This window comes from Lepus europaeus, chromosome 4, assembly GCF_033115175.1.
Source record: "Lepus europaeus isolate LE1 chromosome 4, mLepTim1.pri, whole genome shotgun sequence".
NCBI classification, from domain to species: Eukaryota; Metazoa; Chordata; class Mammalia; order Lagomorpha; family Leporidae; genus Lepus; species Lepus europaeus.
Window position 1 is genome coordinate 44939826 of NC_084830.1, and position 18626 is coordinate 44958451.

The 18626-nt window shown below is 49.7% G+C and overlaps 1 protein-coding gene across 3 annotated transcripts in view; it reads right to left on the minus strand.

The window, feature by feature from the left end:
• MATN2 (matrilin 2) overlaps nt 1-13253 on the minus strand; it is a 155433-nt gene extending 142180 nt beyond the window's left edge. The window contains exon 1 of one of the 3 annotated variants that reach the window (XM_062188190.1): nt 12296-12485. In XM_062188190.1, coding sequence (XP_062044174.1) covers nt 12296-12308 — 13 coding nt within the window. In that variant the 5' untranslated portion in view covers nt 12309-12485. Of the gene's footprint in view, nt 1-12295; nt 12486-13081 lie in introns of those variants that run through there. The other 2 variants (XM_062188189.1, XM_062188188.1) reach the window with 2 other exon arrangements.
• Between the last annotated feature and the right edge of the window lie 5373 nt (nt 13254-18626).

An 18626-nucleotide genomic window follows, 5' to 3' on the forward strand; every position in this document is an offset into this window, starting at 1 on the left:
GCCGTGGCTCACTAGGCTAATCCTCCGCCTTGCGGCGCCGGCACACCGGGTTCTAGTCCCGGTGGGGGTGCCGGATTCTGTCCCGGTTGCCCCTCTTCCAGGCCAGCTCTCTGCTGTGGCCAGGGAGTGCAGTGGAGGATGGCCCAAGTGCTTGGGCCCTGCACCCCATGGGAGACCAGGAGAAGCACCTGGCTCCTGCCATCGGATCAGTGCGGTGCGCCGGCCGCAGCGTGCCAACCGCGGCGGCCATTGGAGGGTGAACCAACGGCAAAAGGAAGACCTTTCTCTCTGTCTCTCTCTCTCTCACTGTCCACTCTGCCTGTCAAAAAATAAATAAATAAATAAATAAATAAATAAAAGAGTGGGGAAAAGGATACTATATGGATACCGACATAAATCAGTATGGCAATATTACTATAGGCAAGACAGTTTTTAAAGAAATGCAGTGGCAGAGAAGAAAAATAAGGCAGCGTGTGCACCCATTTAAATGGTTGCTTCTTGGTTTGGTATTTACAGCTATTAGCATTAGAAGAACAGGAGCCATTTCTAATTGGGAAAAGGAATGAGGTTGGAGAACAGGTCCTTTCATCCTTGAGCATATGAGAAGAACTGTTGTTCTGAGGAGAAAGGTTAATTCAATCGGGACAGATTCCATGGGGCATTTGGGAGCATGGAAAGAATATTTTTAAAATAATACAATGGCTTTGACTTTTGTTTTCACAAGTTCTCTCCTCTCTAGGGGACAATGAGTCTTTTCATTTAGCTTCACCAAGGGGGTGGGGGAAGAGAGAGAGGAGATTGTTCTGACCGTCTTGGCTACAGGATCTTCTATGCATCACTGTTGGAAGCAAATGGACAGGCGAGTGGAATTTCCCCGGAAGTGACACTATGTCTGTGGCCCCCCTGACACTTGTGTGACCTCACCTAGGAGAGAACTCTCCGAGCTTCAGTCAGACATCAATAAGAGGCATGGCCTAGGGGTGGGCATTGTGGTACAGAGGGTTAAGCCATCGCTTAGGAAGGCCACATCCTGTATCAGAGTGCTGGTTTGAGCCCCAGGTACTCCATTTCCAATCCAGCTTCCTGCTAATGCACCTGGCAGGCAGCAGATGATAACTCAGAGTTGAGTCCTTGTCTCCTATATGGAAAGCCTGGATTGAGTTCCAGCTCCTAGTGTTAGCCTGGCTCAGCCCTAGCTAATGCAGGCTATGAGGAGTGAACCAGTGGATGGAAGATCTCTCTCAATATTTCTCTCTCTCTACTCTCTCTCTCTCTCTCTCTCGCTCACTCGCTCTGCCTTTCAAATAAATAAATAAACATTAAAAAATAAAAAAAAGCATGGCCTAGAAGCGGTATTTCTCAATTTGGACCTCAGAATCAGTCCTTAAAGCATCCTGGTCTGTCTGAAAAGCCCATGAGAGCATTTCAGGCATGGAAAGTCAAGACACTATGGAAAAAAATATTCTACATGAAGGATCTCTGTGAGACCCCAGCAGAAAGAAGTGGCCATCAAAGAAGGAGGTACTTTTCTCTGAGGGGAAGAGAGAACTTCTACTTTGCTTATGGCCCTGTCTAAATACTGATGGAGTTTGTGGGTTCAAAAGTCTTCCATAGCCTAGGCAGCTCATGTCAAGAGCCTCAGGTGGTTACTGACGTCATACATAAGAGTGTTACTTGTTAAATCAACAACAGGAGTCACTGTGCACTAGCTTCCCATGCAGGACCTCTGTCCTCAATGAGTTATATTACAAGAGTTAACTGTAGGGCCGGCGCCGCGGCTCACTAGGCTAATCCTCCGCCTTGCGGCGCCGGCACACCGGGTTCTAGTCCCGGTGGGGGTGCCGGATTCTGTCCCGGTTGCCCCTCTTCCAGGCCAGCTCTCTGCTGTGGCCAGGGAGTGCAGTGGAGGATGGCCCAAGTGCTTGGGCCCTGCACCCCATGGGAGACCAGGAGAAGCACCTGACTCCTGCCATCGGATCAGTGCGGTGCGCCAGCCGCAGCGCGCCAACCGCGGCGGCCATTGGAGGGTGAACCAACGGCAAAAAGGAAGACCTTTCTCTCTGTCTCTCTCTCTCTCACTATCCACTCTGCCTGTCTTAAAAAAATAAATAAATAAATAAATAAATAAAGAGTTAACTGTAGGGGCCGATGCAGTGCTGCAGTAGGTTAATCCTCCACCTGCGGTGCTGGCATCCCATATGGGCACCAGTTCTAGTCCCGGCTGCTCGTCTTCCAATCCAGCTCTTTGCTATGGCCTGGGAAAGCACTAGAAGATGGGTCAAGTGCTTGGGCCCCTGCTCCCGCATAGGAGACCAGAAGAAGCGCCTGGCTCCTGGCTTCAGATCAGCACAGAGCTGGCCGTTGTGGCCATTTGGGGAGTGAACCAACGGAGGATAAAAGCTTTCTCTCTGTCTCTCCCTCTCACTGTCTGTAACTCTATCTCTCAAATAAATAAAAAATAAAATCTTTAAACAAACAAACAAACAAAGAGTTAACTGTAAAACTTGTTCTCAGTTGTGTGTGTGTGTGTGTGTGCAAACTGTTGAAATCTTTACTTAGTATAGAGTTGGTCTTCAGCACACAAAGTTAATTAAAAATGAATCTTAATGGAGAATGGGACTGGGAAGGGGAGAGGGAGGAGGAGGAATGAGAGTGGGAGTGGGAGGGCAGGTATTACGGGAAGTTAACAATATTCCTAAAGTTGTACTTATGAAATTTGTATTCATTAAATAAAAGGTTTCTTTAGGGGAAAAAGTTTTAAATAAAAATTTTAAATAAGTATAATCAGTGGTTAAAAAAAAAAAACCCTGCTACCCTGAAGAAGGTGTCAAGACACCCTCCCAGATGATAGTCTCAGCTCCACACAAGCAGGGAAACGGGAAGGCGCTGATATTGACTTATTGAGCGCCTACAGCAGGCCAGGGAGGGAGCTGGGCATTATCCACATTGTCATCTTATTTGATCCCCCTAATCATTCTGCAGCGAGGATGAGTTTCTATCTTGTGGACAGAGCACTAACAATGACAGATGGAAAGGCACTCTCCAAGGCCCCAGGGCTAGTTCACTGGCAAAGCCAAGATTCTACCCCTGTCACGTCTTAGAGTCATCCCATTTGTTAAAAAAAGAGATTTCCCCAATTTTTAAGTTTTTAAACACCAGGTTCAACAGTGTTGTCCCCCTAAGACCTTGCATTCAGCATGCCAAGTGTGCACACCAATTTCTCCATGCATTCACGGAGCTGCATAACTGGACTTGCATAACCATCAGAGACCATACCTTCTTGTCTTCCACCTACTGTTGGAATTCCTGTCTCCTGCACAGCCAGTAAATGGGAAGCCAAACTCTGCGACGACTCAAAGCTGTCCTTGGATTTCAGGTGGCTCTAAATGCTAGACCTGGGTTGTCCTTATATTGACCTGACATCTAACTTCTACCCAATGCTGAAGGCCTGCTTGCCAGCTCAGCCTGTCTAGACTGAACTCTCCTTTTCCCACCCAGGTCCTTCCATGGCCAAGGGCATTTCATTGCTCAGCAGCCCAGAACAGAATCTTGGAGTTTCTCTGCAAACTCAGTACGTTCATAAGTAGCTGTCCTACCTCTGTGAGGCTTCTCTCAAACAGACCTGCTGACTGTTCCCCACCCTGCAGTCAATGCTCCATTCTCACCCAACCAGGAGCCCCCCTGCTTTGGGGCCTTCACCCACTGGCCTGTCCTTCCTTCATTTGGAATCCTCTATGACCTCACTGCCTAATGTTACCATTCAAGGCCTTCCATGATGGATCACTGCCCTCCTCTCCAACCATGGTGCTCTGCATATCCACTCGGGGTTCCCACCAGTGCCTGAAGAACTCAGTCTTGTCACAGCTAGGTGGACAGGCTTGTCCATGTTGGTCCCTTGGTCTGGCATGCCTACATTTCACAAGAATCAAAAGCTGCATTGAATCATCAGGGATCAACTCATGTTCCACCTACTCTGTAAAACACTGTCCCATTTTCCCAGTGAGGCTCCACTTTTCTACACACCCCCGATGGCAGGTTTGCTTTCTGCACTAGCACTTCATTTCTGATCCTACCGTATCTGTCTCCCTGCCTACACTGTGAGCTGCTCCTTCAGACCATCATACTTTATCATCTCTGTATATCCCTCATACTGGGTGCTGAATTTTGTAACTAAATATTTAGAAAATCAGCCAGCGCCGCGGCTCACTAGGCTAATCCTCCGCCTTGCTGCGCCGGCACACAGGGTTCTAGTCCCGGTCTTGGCACCGATCCTGTCCCGGTTGCCCCTCTTCTAGGCCAGCTCTCTGCTGTGGCCAGGGAGTGCAGTGGAGGATGGCCCAAGTGCTTGGGCCCTGCACCCCATGGGAGACCAGGATAAGCACCTGGCTCCTGCCATCGGACCAGCGCAGTGCGCCGGCCGCAGCGCGCCTACCGCGGCGGCCATTGGAGAGTGAACCAATGGCAAAAAGGAAGACCTTTCTCTCTATCTCCCTCTACTGTCCACTCTGCCTGTCCAAAAAAAAAAAAAAAAAAAAAAAGAAAGAAAATCAATATATGCTACATAAACACTTTGGTGATCATTTATTGATCTTTTATCATAAACAATCAATAAATGTTGAAGTCAACTGACCCTAGTTTTTCACCCTGTAATGCTAAGGTTACCCATGTCTTCCTGTATCTATGATATTTGACTAAATGGAAGTGACCCCACGGAAGGCAGTCTCCTATTTTCCTGATGAGAAGGTCTCTCCAACACAACTGCACTACAGTGCTAACCCCTCTTCTTATCTAATAATAAGATACCAACAAGATCAAATCTACATTACATGGCTTGACATTCAAAGCTCCATAATCTGGCTTATACGATTATGCTAACCTCAACAACTTCCCTACAAAGCCTACCAACACACACACACACACACACACACCCCTCATCATTCATCTCCATTTCAGCCCAGTAGCCCCATACAATGTCCCTTAATTTCAGCTGATTGAATTCCATTTATGACAAATAAAGTGTGGGTATATAGTCACCTCTATCAAAATGAAGTGTGAATTGAAACAACCTAAATGACCTTTAACAATAGAAAAGATTGTGGGATAGTCATACAATGGAATATGACACAGCAATAAAAAGAATGAATTAGGTTTTATATAATAACATGGTAAATTTAGTAATATCATATTGAATAAAATAAAACTTTTAAATGGACAAAACCATGCTACAATCAGGAATCAAGATAATAATGACACTTGGGATGTTACAGCACAGAAAGGACCATGGAGGGGGGAGTTCTAATGTTTGTTTATTGATCAGAATGTAGGAGACACCTGTTTATATCATGGAAATCCATTTGCATCCTTGATTTTTTTAAAGATTTATTTATTTGAAAGGCAGGGTTACAGAAAGATAGATCTTCTACCCACCAGTTCATTCCCCAAAGGCCAAAGCCAGGAGCCAGGAGCTTCTTCTGGGTCTCCCACATGGATGCTGGGGCCTAAGTTTTTGGGCAATCCTCTGCTGCTTTCTCAGACACATTAGCAGCGAACTGGATCAAAAATGGAGCAGCCGGGACTTGAACTGGTGCTCGTATAGGATGCCAGTATCCCAGGAGGAGGCTTAACCCTCTGTGCTACAAAGCCGAGGGGGGGGGGATCCTTAACTTGTGCACTTGATTTGTGTATGAATACCTCGTACTTTAAAATCATTAAAAACTATTCTATGCTGATAGAAGTTAGCACAGTAGCTACCTCTGGAGGGAAGCTGACAATGTGAGGTCAAAAAGATGCTTCTGGGCTGGCACCGCGGCTCAATAGGCTAATCCTCCGCCTGCGGTGCTGGCACACCAGGTTCTAGTCCTGGTCGGGGCGCCGGATTCTGTCCTGGTTGCTCCTCTTCCAGGCCAGCTCTCTGCTATGGCCTGGGAGTGCAGTGGAGGATGGTCCAAGTGCTTGGGCCCTGCACCCGTATGGGAGACCAGGAAAAGCACCTGGCTCCTGGCTTCGGATCAGCGCGGTGCGCCAGCTGCAGCAGCCATTGGAGGGTGAACCAATGGTAAAGGAAGACCTTTCTTTCTGTCTCTCTCTCACTGTCCACTCTGCCTGTCAAAAAAAAAAAAAAAAAAAGGTGCTTCTGGCACACAGCTCTGGGAGAGGGTCACATGAGTGTGTTCATGTATAGAACGCCACCTTATGGTTTGTGCAGCTTTTACAGATCCTTTTGATGAGAAGTGTACTTAGCAACTGACAGCGGCAGTACTGCTCCTGGCTCCATGCTCAGATCCTCCACGGACAACAGGAAGGAGAGATGAGAGCTGAAGCAGGGTCTTTGGCGGGACTGTAACAGGTGTTGTCACTGGAATGGGCCATCGTGCAACTTGTTATTAAAAATGAGGCTGCCCAGCTGGTCACAATGTGGAATCTATGCAAGGTAGATGGAATAATGGTTCTCCAAAGATGTCCATGTCCTAATGCCCAGAACCTGTGCAGATGCTTTGTCACATGGAAAACAGAATAAAGGTTGCTCATCAGATGATCTTAAAAATAGAGAGATGGAAGCAAGTGTTGAGGTGCAGCGGGTTAGGCCCCACTTGGCATACCTGCATCCCATCCTAGAGTGCCAGTTCGAGTCCCAGCTGCTCTGCTTTTCACACAGCTGCCTACTAATGTGCCTGAGAAGGCAGCAGATGATGGCCCAAGTACTAGCGCCCCTGCCACCCATGTGAGAGACCTGGGTGGAGTTCCTGGCTCCTGGTTCAGCCTGGCCCAGCCCCAGATGTTGTAGGCATTTGAGGGAGTGAACCAGCAGATGGAAGATCTCTTTTATTTATTTATTTATTTATTTGACAGGTAGAATTATAGACAGTGAGAGAGAGAGAGAGACAGAGAGAAAGGTTTTCCTTCCGTTGGTTCACCCCCCAAATGGCCACTACGGCTGGTGCTGCACTGATCCGAAGCCAGGAGCCAGGTGCTTCCTCCTGGTCTCCCATGCAGGTGCAGGCGCCTAAGCACTTGGGCCATCCTCCACTGCCCTCTTGGGCCACAGCAGAAAGTTGGACTGGAAGAGGAGCAACAGGGACTAGAACCCGGTGCCCAAATGGGATGCCAGTGCCACAGGCAGAGGATTAACCAAGTGAGCCACGGCACCGGGCCCAGAAGATCTCTTGCTCTCTATATCTCATTCTCTCTTTCTTTGCCTATCAAACAATAAATCTTCTCTTAAAACAGGAAGATTATCCTGGGTTATCCAAGTAAGACTCACATAATCACAACGGTCCTTAAAAGTAGAAGAGAAAGAGTAAGGGAGACCCAGAGAAGTGTCAGAGTGAGAAGGACGTAGCCTTGCACTGTGGACTTTGGAAACGGGAGGAAGCAAGAAGCCAAACAATGTGGGCAGACTTCAGAAGCCAGATATATACGCAAAAGACATGAACACATCGTATAAGAGATTCCTACATCACCATGTTTACAGCACCACTGTTCACAACAGCCAAAGTATGGAATGGTGTCCATCATCAAATGAGTGGGTTTTAAAAAATGGTATAAATATACACAATGGAATATTACTTAACTAAGAAAAAGAATTAAATTCTACCACTTGCGGTAAAATGGATGCAATTGGAGGACATCAGGTTGAATGAAATAAGACAGACGTAAAAACACAAATACCACATGTTCTCTCTTGCGTGTGGGAGCTAAAAATTAAAACAGAAAAACAAAACAAAAAGAAAAAAATGAAATACCTATGTCTATCAGTATTGCTGCAAATACAGTTTTGTCAAACTCTCGTTGTATACCTTTGTCAAACCAGTGGTGAAGAATAATACAGGCCGGCGCCGTGGCTTAACAGGCTAATCCTCCGACTTGCGGCACCAGCACACCGGGTTCTAGTCCCGGTTGGGGCACTGGATTCTATCCCGGTTGCCCCTCTTCCAGGCTAGCTCTCTGCTATGGCCCGGGAAGGCAGTGGAGGATGGCCCAAGTGCTTGGGCCCAGCACCCGCATGGGAGACCAGGAGAAGCACCTGGCTCCTGGCTTCGGATCAGCACGATGCGCCAGCCATAGCAGCCATTGGAGGGTGAACCAACGGCAAAAAAGGAAGACCTTTCTCTCTGTCTCTCTCTCTCACTATCCACTCTGCCTGTCAAAAAAAAAAAAAAAAAAAAAAGAAGAATGATACGCTACTACAGTTTTAATGACCCGTGATTGTTTTAAAATTTACTGTATATGAGTAAAATGGTCATCTTTCATTTGATTACCGTTTATAGCCCTTGCCTATATTCCCAGTGAATTAGTTTTGTGTGTGTGTGTGTGTGTGTGTTTACTCTTTATTTGTTGAACCCTTTATGTAGTGGAATATTAAGCCTTTGACTAAGATGTAAATTAAAAATATGTTATCTCAAGGGACCAGCACTGTGGCACAGTGGGTTAATCTTCTGCCTGCAATGCCAGCATCCTATATGGATGCCAGTTCGAGTCCCAGCTGCTCCTCTTCTGATCCAGCTGTCTGCTGTGGCCTGGAAAAGCAGCAGAAGATGGTCCACGCACTTGGGCCCCTGCATTTGCATGGGAGACCCTGAAAAAAGTCCTGGCTCCTGGCTCCAGATAGGCCCAGCTCCAGCCATTGCAGCCATTTGGGGAGTGAACTTGTGGACAGAAGACCTTTCTTTGTGTCTCTTCCTCTGACTGTAACTCTCTCTCTCAAATAAATAAATAAAATATTTTTGGCCGGCGCCGCAGTTCACTAGGCTAATCCTCCGCCTTGCGGGGCCAGCACACCGGGTTCTAGTCCCGGTCGGGGCACCGGATTCTGTCCCGGTTGCCCCTCTTCCAGGCCAGCTCTCTGCTGTGGCCAGGGAGTGCAGTGGAGGATGGCCCAAGTGCTTGGGCCCTGCACCCCATGGGAGACCAGGAGAAGCACCTGGCTCCTGCTATCGGATCAGCGCGGTGCGCCAGCCGCAGAGCGGCGGCCATTGGAGGGTGAACCAACGGCAAAGGAAGACCTTTCTCTCTGTCTCTCTCCCTCTGTCCACTCTGCCTGTCAAAAAAAAAAAAAAATTTTTTTTTAAAATGTTATCTCAAAAATTAAAAAATGAAGGAAGCAGAAAGAAAGGGAGGGGGAGGGAGTATCATATCCTTAGAATTGTATCTGTGAACTACAGTGAATCTTCCTTTTGTATTAATATCATATTAACATGGGGAAAAAAAGTTAAGGATCTTGAAGTGGGGAAATTAGCCTAAATTTCCCAGGTGTGCCAAAGTAATCACAAGAGTTTTGTAAGACACACAGGCGAGTCAGAGACACAGTTTAGAAGATGCCACGATACCATGTTTTCCCTGATCTGTGGTACTCACAGAGTACAAAACAATGCAATGCATACGAGCAAAATCGACATTTTGAGAACTGATTATTTACTGTTGAGAAACAGTGTTTTTGTCTTCATTAAAAAAAAAAAAAAAAAAAAAGATGCCCCATTACTGGCTTTGAAGATGGAAGGAGGGACCTGGAACTAGGAAATGTGGTCAGACTTTAGCAATCAGGAATCCCAAAAAAGCATCTCTTTCCTGAGATCCACAGAACGGCTGATTCCGGCCCCGCGAGCCCATTTCAGACGTCTGGCCTCCAAGGCTGCATGATAATAAACGTGTGTGGTTTGAAGCCGCCACGTTTGTGGGAACTTGTTCTAGCAGCCAAGGGAAGCGAATGCAGTAGCCTAAAATAGCAACAGGGATTCTAACGGGCAGCGAGCCACGATTCTCACAGGCAGATAAAGGTTCCTCTGACAACACTCCTAGCGGAGCTCTCAAAAGTGTCACCTGGCTCACCTCGCCAGCCACCGATTTTTACAGGCAGGTATTCTGTGAAAATTTCTGTTTCAATCATACCCATCTGGGAGATGACATAACTGAGGCGCAGGTAACAGCAGTAGCTATAGATAATAAACATAGAGCGCTTGCCCTGAGCCAGGCACGGGGCTGAGCACTTCATGAGTGTGATTTGATTCAGTTTTCCCTACAATCTGATTCGTCATGTGCTGATAAGAAAAGTGAGGGGCTGAATTTAAGTCAATTTTTAAAATCCTTACAGGTACGAGGCGGGGACTGGAATCCGGGGCCTTCGGGTGCTAAGATCACTGTGCCTAGGGGGACAGCATCACTTCCTTTCATCCCACCAGTGGTGGGTCACCAGTGGTGGTCATCACCACCAGTGACTGACAGGATTCAGCCCAGCCCTGGCGTTCCCTCCCATCTTCCTTCCTCGGTGGCTGTCGGCCGAGCCACGTGGCAGGGTGCAAGGGTGACCTCACAGGCTGACGCTCCAAGAGCCCACGTGGCGCTGAGTCCTAGCGACAGTGGAGACGAGCTCCTCTCTCTCTCTGGACACTTCAGAGCCTGGGAGTCATCCCTGACTGCAGGTTAAACAGGGAGGCTCGCCTTTGTTTCCTAGAAGATGGGGATCCCTGGGGAGGACTCCCTTGCATGTGCAACCGACCAGGGGTCAGCGAGTCCCAAGGCACTGGGGTCCCTGCCAACTTGACCAGGCTTTTGCCTCGCCCACTGGTCCCAGCATCAACTCTGTCCCCCGACCCCGGCCCAGCCTGCTTGCCCCGAGCCCTGGGCCTGGCTCCCCCTCTTTCTTCCTCCCCACTCCCCCATGTCACCCCTTGCCTTCTCTCAGGTACAGTTTCAGGCCAACGGTGGCATTTTTTCCCCCTAAAGCTTCCAATGGTTCTTTTATTCCCTCCCTATCTTTCAAACAGAAATCATCTTTTATTTTCTTTAAATCTCAGGCCGCGTTTTCAACCACCTTCTGCTGAACAGAGACACAGGGCGTTAGCTGTCCAAGAGACTTGGACTCTGCCATGGCCCGCCCAGCAGTGCAGGCTTTGGTGGTCCCGTGTGCCTGTCAGCAAGGAACCTCGGAGCCCTGATTTACAGAAAAGAGTGGCTGGCAATTTGTTGCGGGGGGGAGGAGGGGACGGGGAGGGAGTTCGAATTCTTCTGGCCAGAATAAAAGTGCAGACAGATAGGGAAATGGGAGTGAAGGCCCATGGGTGGCCTGCTCTTCCCCAGGCGGGTCTGGGGGACAAGCTGCAGGAGCTGAGCTGGGACGCTCCAGGCCATAAGCCCATCTCGGCCTCTTGACACGGTTTTAGGATGCCATGGCTTTTGGCAGCACACAGGAGAAGGCTCTGGCATGCAAAACTCCTGGTCATTACCCTGGGGTACCCACCCAGAGGCCTTCCTCACCCTGCTCACACCAGCACCCTGACCTTCCTGGAAAGACGGGGGAAGAAGCCCACCTCCTAGCATCAGGATGCACTGGGCCCCTGGAAGATTTTCCTGTCTTACCTTGTCTGTTCCTCACAGCCCTATTAGACAGGTGAGCAAACTGAGGCACAGCCGAACTGGGAACCTCCAGGTGACCCAGCCTGCCGGCTTCCTGGCTGGGGTTTGAAGCAGGCAGGCTGGCCCCAGAGTCTCTGCCCTTGACTGGAGCTTCCCGCAGCCTCTCAAAGGCCCCCCGGGAAAGTGTACTTGGGGCAGGCGCAGCCTGGCTTCCTGGCTTCTGACTGACAGCTCAGATCTTGGTCAGTGAGTTTGTTCAGGGTGGGAGGTTACAGCCCTGAGGAGAGTGCCTTCCTGGGTGCCCAAGCCCTGGACACCCCACCAGGGGCAGTCTTCCGTTTTCCTGTCCTCTCTCGAACCTGCCCTGGGTGGGGGCGGGAGTGTGGGGAGGTGTCTGCCAACTACCCCCAAAACGCCCTCCCTTTTGTCTCCCCCTTAGTAAGATAGGGAACAAGAACAAAATCCAGACGACAGCATGAAACTGCCGCCTCCCACGGGGAAATCCGAACCATGGGCTGCCCAGCTCATGGGAATCACCCTGGCTACCCGCTTAACAAGTCCCCGATTCCCTGCGGCGGTGTAGACCCGGTCTGGGTGTCCCCGCTGAGGGGCACAGCGCCCCCTCGGGGCACTCCGGGGCCTCAGCCGGCGCCGAGCGTGTGGGACTCCCGGCGCCCCTCGTTCCCCCTGCCGAGGGGTCAGGGCAACGCCGCCCTCCCCTCTCCCGCCGTCCCCAGAGGGGTCGGGAGCGCCGGGTGCTGGGGACCGCGCGGAGCCGCAGGGGCTGGAGCCCCGGCCCTGGGGGAGCGCGGGAGCGCCCGCTGTCTGTCGGCGGGTCTGTCCGTCTGTCAGCCGGTCGCTCCGTGCGCCTGCCTGTCGGTCGGTGGGCGTTCTGCGCCCCGGCCGCCCGGCCGTGCAGAGCCCCGGGAAAGCGCGCCGCGCTCACCTGCAGCCTCCATGGCCCGAGCCTGGGAAGCGAGGCAGGGGCGCGGCCACCCCGGTCCTGGTCGTTGGCCTTCTCGCCTGGCCGAGGGCCGCGGCTCTCCTCGGGGGTCGCTCGTGGGAGCCGAGCAAGAAGCCCAGGCCGCTGCCTCCGCCGCCGCCGCCTCCAAGTCCCATCCCAGAGCGCTCCCCTCGCTCGCTGGCGGCCTGGGAGGCTCCGGGCAAGCGCGGGGGAGGCGGCGCCGCGGCGAGGGTGGGGAGCGCGCCGGGCGGAAGGAGGGGTGTCCTCTTTGGGGACGGGGAAGGCGTGGGCAGGCGCGGGGCGAGGACGGCCCCCGGGGCTGGGAGCCCGGGCCGCGCGCCCTGTCCGAGCCCAGGCGCGGGTGGGACTCCGGGGTCGTGAGCAGCGGGGAGCTCTCGGGGCGTGTGGGGGAGGGTCTCCTGTGCAAGGGATGCCAGGCAGGGTTCCCATATCCTGCACCGGGGGTCCTGATCTGCAAGAGACAGCCACCATGACGAGGATGGAGGAAAAGTAAGATAACTGGTGACAAGTGCCAGGGGCCGTCTTGGCAGTGCCCAGACCAGCCCATGGGTGCCGGTCCACATAAGAGAGCGTCCACTGGCTGGGGACCAGCCCCCCCCCCCCGGGGGTGGGGACTGGGGAGAGGATGCCAGGACCCAGAGGAGACAAGGTTACTACCCAGCAGCGGCAGTGAAAGTCTAGTTCAGACAAGAGTTTCCAAGTTACAGGGGAAGACATTAGCAGCTTTGTAAAGCAAGGGGAGCTTACCTCAGGAGTCCTAAGGGAGCCTTGGAGGACCGGCCAGCAGCAGGGAGAGGGGCTAGCGCCCGCCCAGTTAGAATATGTGGGCTCTCCAACAAGCCAGAGTATCCCCTACCAAAGTTCCAGAATTCTATCCTCAAACTACACACCCAAGTGCCCGGTTCAGGTTTTAACAAGCTATGGGGAGAGGCAGTCGAACCTCACTGATTTCAAAACCTCTAGGTGTGCCAGAGTCTGATCATTGAGGAGCTTTTGGCTGGCTGGGTTTTGTAACCACCTGTCACTCCTATTAGCTGATAGAGTTGGTTTCTGGAATAGGAAAGCTCTGGAAGTGAGTCATGAGAATTCCAGCCGTGCGGCAAAGGGTTAATACACTCAAGTGCATTGCACTCCGGTTCCCTTACTCCCCCCTCACCCAGCACCTTGGGCCCACTTGGCGCACTGGGCCGCCTGCCCCATCCGGAATAGCTTCTTTGTGTGTCTTTGGGAGGCGGGAGGTGGAGGTCCAGAAGCAGAGGAAAAGTCTTCAGGAAATGTTTGGTCTCCAAAGCCTTGGATCCCACAGCAGAAAATTCTTCCTGATTCCGGGCCAGTGAAAATCCCTCAGGAGCAAGACAAGTTGAGTTACAGTTTATGGAAACTTGTATTTAAAATGTGTTGCCTTATTCCAAGACACCAGGAGGATCCAGTAAATTACCAGGAAAACAATAGCAACCTGGAAATCCTTCCCGACTGTAAGGACATTGTCATTGGCACGTCCTTGCAGTGACTCTTTGGGTTGGTGCATGCACATGGCCACTTCCCCCCCCAGGGAGTTCTATCAGAATTCTCCAGAATAGGAAATCCAGGTAGGAAGCGCAGCTGGGGATTAATCAGGTCAGATGAGTGTTCTACCTTGTTTGATGATCTTCAGGTTGGCCAGAAAGAAAAATGAAGCAAGTGGCGTAGCAGGTAAACCTGCCGCCTGCAGTGCTGGCATCCCATATGGGCAATGGTTCGAGTCCCAGTTGCTCCACTTCTGATCGAGCTCTCTGCTGTGGCCTGGGAAAGCAGAAGAAGATGGCCTAAGTCCTTGGGCCCCTGCACCCATGTGGGAGACCTGGAAGAAGCTCCTGGCTCCTGGCTTCAGATCGGCCCAGCTCCAGCCATTGTGGCCATCTGGGGAGTGAACCAGCAGATGGAAGACATAAAACAACTCCTGAGTGCATGAGGAGAAATGTACAGTTGCAGGGTAGCTGGCTTGCCCCTGCTTCTCGAGCTGACAGATGCTGTGCTAGTCCCAGGTAAGCTGTTGCCGCTGTTCTCCCTCAGGTAGAAGCAAACATGCCTCATCTGAGAAGAAGCATCTGCCCCCCGGGGCCCATTGCTCCATGGCTGGAGCTGGACGTGTAGGGTTGAGAGGGGAGCTTGGCAAGGTGGAGGCTGTGTTCCCATTGCAGCCCAGGGTGGGGAAGCCTGCTAGGTGGGGCAGCGCTCTCTTCCTGATGCCCCGTCACCATGGACAAGCTGGTTCCATGTCCAGAGCGTGTCTTGAGGACAGGCTCACCGATAACACCATTGCCTCAAGATAAAATGATTTAGAAAGAAATATATCACCCCACCTTGGAAAGACAAGATAAAAGTGCTCAGGTAAAAAGACTTTAACAAGTCAAAAGTTTGTTCAATACTTAAAAAAGGAAAGCAATACTTACTGCAGCGAGGACTCGTGTTTTTAGGTGATCTCAAACTTAAACCGTGAGCTCCTGAGGGCAGGCACTGGGCTCTTTGTTTACAGATCTCGCCCTATGCCATACAGTAGAAGGGACTAGGCTGCTGTGGCTTTCACTGAGAGCCTTGTGCTGTTGTTGGAGCTGCCCATCAAGGATAATACGGCACAGGAGGGAGCCTTTAAGCATAGCCACAAGTGAACAGCGATATGTTTTCTTGGGAACTAGCAAGACTGAATCACCACTTGCTTATCTGGACACTGGGTTCCCCTTCTCAGGATGAACCTGCCCGTATGTGTGTGTGTGTGTGTAAGCACTGCTCAGTAATGCAGATTGCTGCTGCTTTTGTCTCTAAACCTAGGAATTATCACAAAGTAGTCTGTGACTGGAAGCCAGTGGTCTCATTCCTGTGACACCCAAGTAACTACCTACAGCCGTATTGGTTGCCTGGTGCTACTGCAGGTTGCACAGAGTTGGGCATTGCCTACGTGCATGTGTCCTATAAAAGCCCCCAGCATGCTGGCAGAGCTCAGTAAGTAGGAACTCAAGAATAAGAAAAGTACCAGAAGTCTTTCCTACATTCTCATCTGCTGAAGAAAAAAACTGGGCCATGGGTATCATGTGGGTCCAACAGAGGGGAAAACATTGGTGGTTGGTAGAAAGAATAAGGGGAGGAACAGCAGTCACAAATTGTTAACAGGGAGAGAAACAGAACCTAGTGCAACAAAGCAAGCTGTTTTACTGATAGAGCAGGCTCTGAGAAGAAACAATAGAAGAGTCTTGACTCGTCTAAAACAAGAATTGGCAAAGCAATTCCCCAGCATGGAAAGTGATCCAGAATCACATTATCTATGAACATTATCTGTGAACAATAAGAGAGAGCGAGAGAGACAGAGAGAGAGAGCGAGAGAGAGCTCGAAATGATGTTAAGAAGGGGATGCAATAACCAAAGTTCTAAAGAGCTGAAAGTTTATTTTGCTTAAAGCAAAGTTTCCAAACTAGTTCAGCATCCCTGGCCCAAGCTTAATGACAGGGCACCATGTAGCACTGCTTCACCTCACACTCTGGCCTACACGTGGGACAGAAAAGTATCAATTCATGTAAGACATCATAGCAATAGGATAAAGGACAAGGGGCTGCCGCCGTGGCACAGTAGGTTAATCCTCTGCCTGTGGCACCTGCATCCCATATGGGTGCCCGGTTCTAGTTCTGGCTGCTCCTCTTCCAATCCAGCTCTCTGCTGTGGCTTGGAAAAGCAGTAGAAGATGGCCCAACTCCTTGGGCCCCTGCACCCACATGGGAGACCAGGAAGAAGCACCTGGCTCCTGGCTTTGGATCGGCACTGTTCCGGCCGTTGCGGCCATTTGGTGAGTGAACCAATGGACGGAAGACAGTTTTCTCTGTCTCTCCCTCTCACTGTCTATAACTCTACCTCTCAAATAAATAAATAAAATCTTTAAAAAAAGAATAAAGGACAAAAGTGACCTAATCTCAAAATGTGCAGAAAAAGTCTTTCACAAGTTCAACATCCATTCATGACAAAAAACATTCAACTAGAAATGGAAACCTAATAGAGGGCATCTTTAAGAGACCCATAATAAATATTGTCCTCAGTAGTAGAAGACTGAAATCTTCCTTCTTGGATCAGGAGCAATACAATGATGTCTTCTCTGACCTCTTCCATTCGACATTATACTAGGAGTTCTACCCAAGGCAAGAAAAAGAAATAAAAGGCATCCAGATTAGAAAGAAAAAAGTAAATCTCTATCTGGCAACAACATGATCTGATATGTAGACATTCTAAAAAATGCACTCAAAAACTGCTAGAACTCGTATATTAGCATGGTTTCCAGATACAAAATCAATATCCAAAAATCGATTGTATTTCTGTGCACTTGCAACAAACCTGAAAATGAAATTAAGAAAGCAATTCTACTCACAATGGGTGGGGGTGGGGGGAGGAAAGAGGAGGAGAGGAAGAGGAAGAGAGAGAGAGAGATCATCCATCTGCTGGTTCACTCCCCAAATGACTGCAATGGCCAGGATGGGCCAAGCCGAAGCCAGGAGCCAGCAACTTCTTCCGAGTCTCCCACATGGGTGCAGGGGCCTGTGCACTTGGGACATCCTCTGCTGCTTTTCCATGCACATTAGCAGGGAGCAGAATTGGAAGTAGAGCAGCCAGAACTCAAACCTTATGGGATCCTGGCACTGCAGGCGGCAGCTTTACCCACTATGCCATGTGCTGGCCCCTAAAGAGTACATTTTTAAAGATTTATTTATTTATTTATTTATTTATTTATTTGAAAGTCAGAGTTACACAGAGAGGAGAGAGGCAGAGAGAAAGAGAGAAAGAGGGAGAGACAGCGAGCTTCTACCTGCTAGTTCATTCCACAAATGCCCACAACAGTGGACCTGAGCCAGGTGAAAGCCAGGAGCGTGGAACTCCATCCAGATCTCCCACACAGGTGGCAGAACTCAAGTACTTGGGCCACCATCATCTGCTGCCTCCCCAGGTGAATTAATAGGAAGCTGGATCAGAAGTGTAGTAGTCAGGACTCGAACTGGTGCTCAGGTATGGAACTGGATACAGGTGTCTCAAGTGCCCACCTCATCCACTGCATCACAATGCCCGTCCCACATGCCTACCTCTTATGAGCACTTTGCATTGCAGGAAGTACTCGCTAGTAGGAATTTCTGCACTGGTGTCTCTGGTACCTGCCAAGTTTCGGTACTACTGCCTTTGCCATGTTGCTTTACTGTCGCCATCATATGATATTCTCGTAGAGAATGAAGACGCATGCTTCATCATGCATGGTCTTGCAAGGATTTTATTTAAATCCGAAATGCCCAGGAAGTGGATGAATCCATCATTGTTCTTTAGTTGCATGTTAACTCAGAATTTTCCCCCAAATACCCAAGGGTTCAGGATTCCACAGGGTCTTAGGTCATTTATTACTTTAACGATCCACTGATTTACTATGAAAGGGAAAAGAGAAAGCTCCTAAGGGGAGGTATAGCTAGCAATTTAATTTTTCATTCACAGCTGTACTGAATTAAAGTTCACATAAAAAAAGACTTCACAAGAACAGTAAAAGCTAAGACCATTTGAGTTCAAATTCAAGTCATCCTTTAATCTTCCTTCAGGGATCAAGCCTCTCGGTACTATATTGCTGGGTTGTGGTGGGTTTTTTTGTTTGTTTGTTTTTGTTTTTGTTTTTGCCTCACCGTGACCTTCCACGCACACCCAGTGAGCACCACTCCAGCTGTGGCTTTGCTGGGGCTTGCTGGAAATGTGAATCTCCCACTTTGCCCCCGCAGTCTACAGGAATGAAAATATTTTTCCAGGGGGCTCTTCTGTGAGACATCAGCCCTGTGGAACTTGAGATCTGTTGAGTTTAAGAATTTACTGCAGTCGTTAAGGGCGAGATAACAGCTGGCTTTGATTTTTTTCATGCACTTACGTTTTATCCCACTAAATAATTCTTGAGTTCTATTTGCCAGATGTGTGCCAGGCACTGACAGAAAATGATAAGGAACACACAAACTCTGTCTAGAGTTTCTAATCTACTGGGGCGTTAGAGCCAAGTACAGTGCTAGTAACCATACAGTGTAAGATGTGCGTTGACTGGGGACGATGGGTATGCCACAGGAGAACATGAAAAGCACGGGCCCCTAGACTTCTTGGTCATAGGAAGCTTCTAGAATGAAGTCACTTCAAAATCAAGACCCATAGGATGAGGGAGTTTTTCCCTATTTTTTTCCTTGCAATACATTACTGAGGCAATTTTATGAAAACCCATAAGCTGACAATGTTTCATGATGTCCAAGTCATATCAGATATTTCA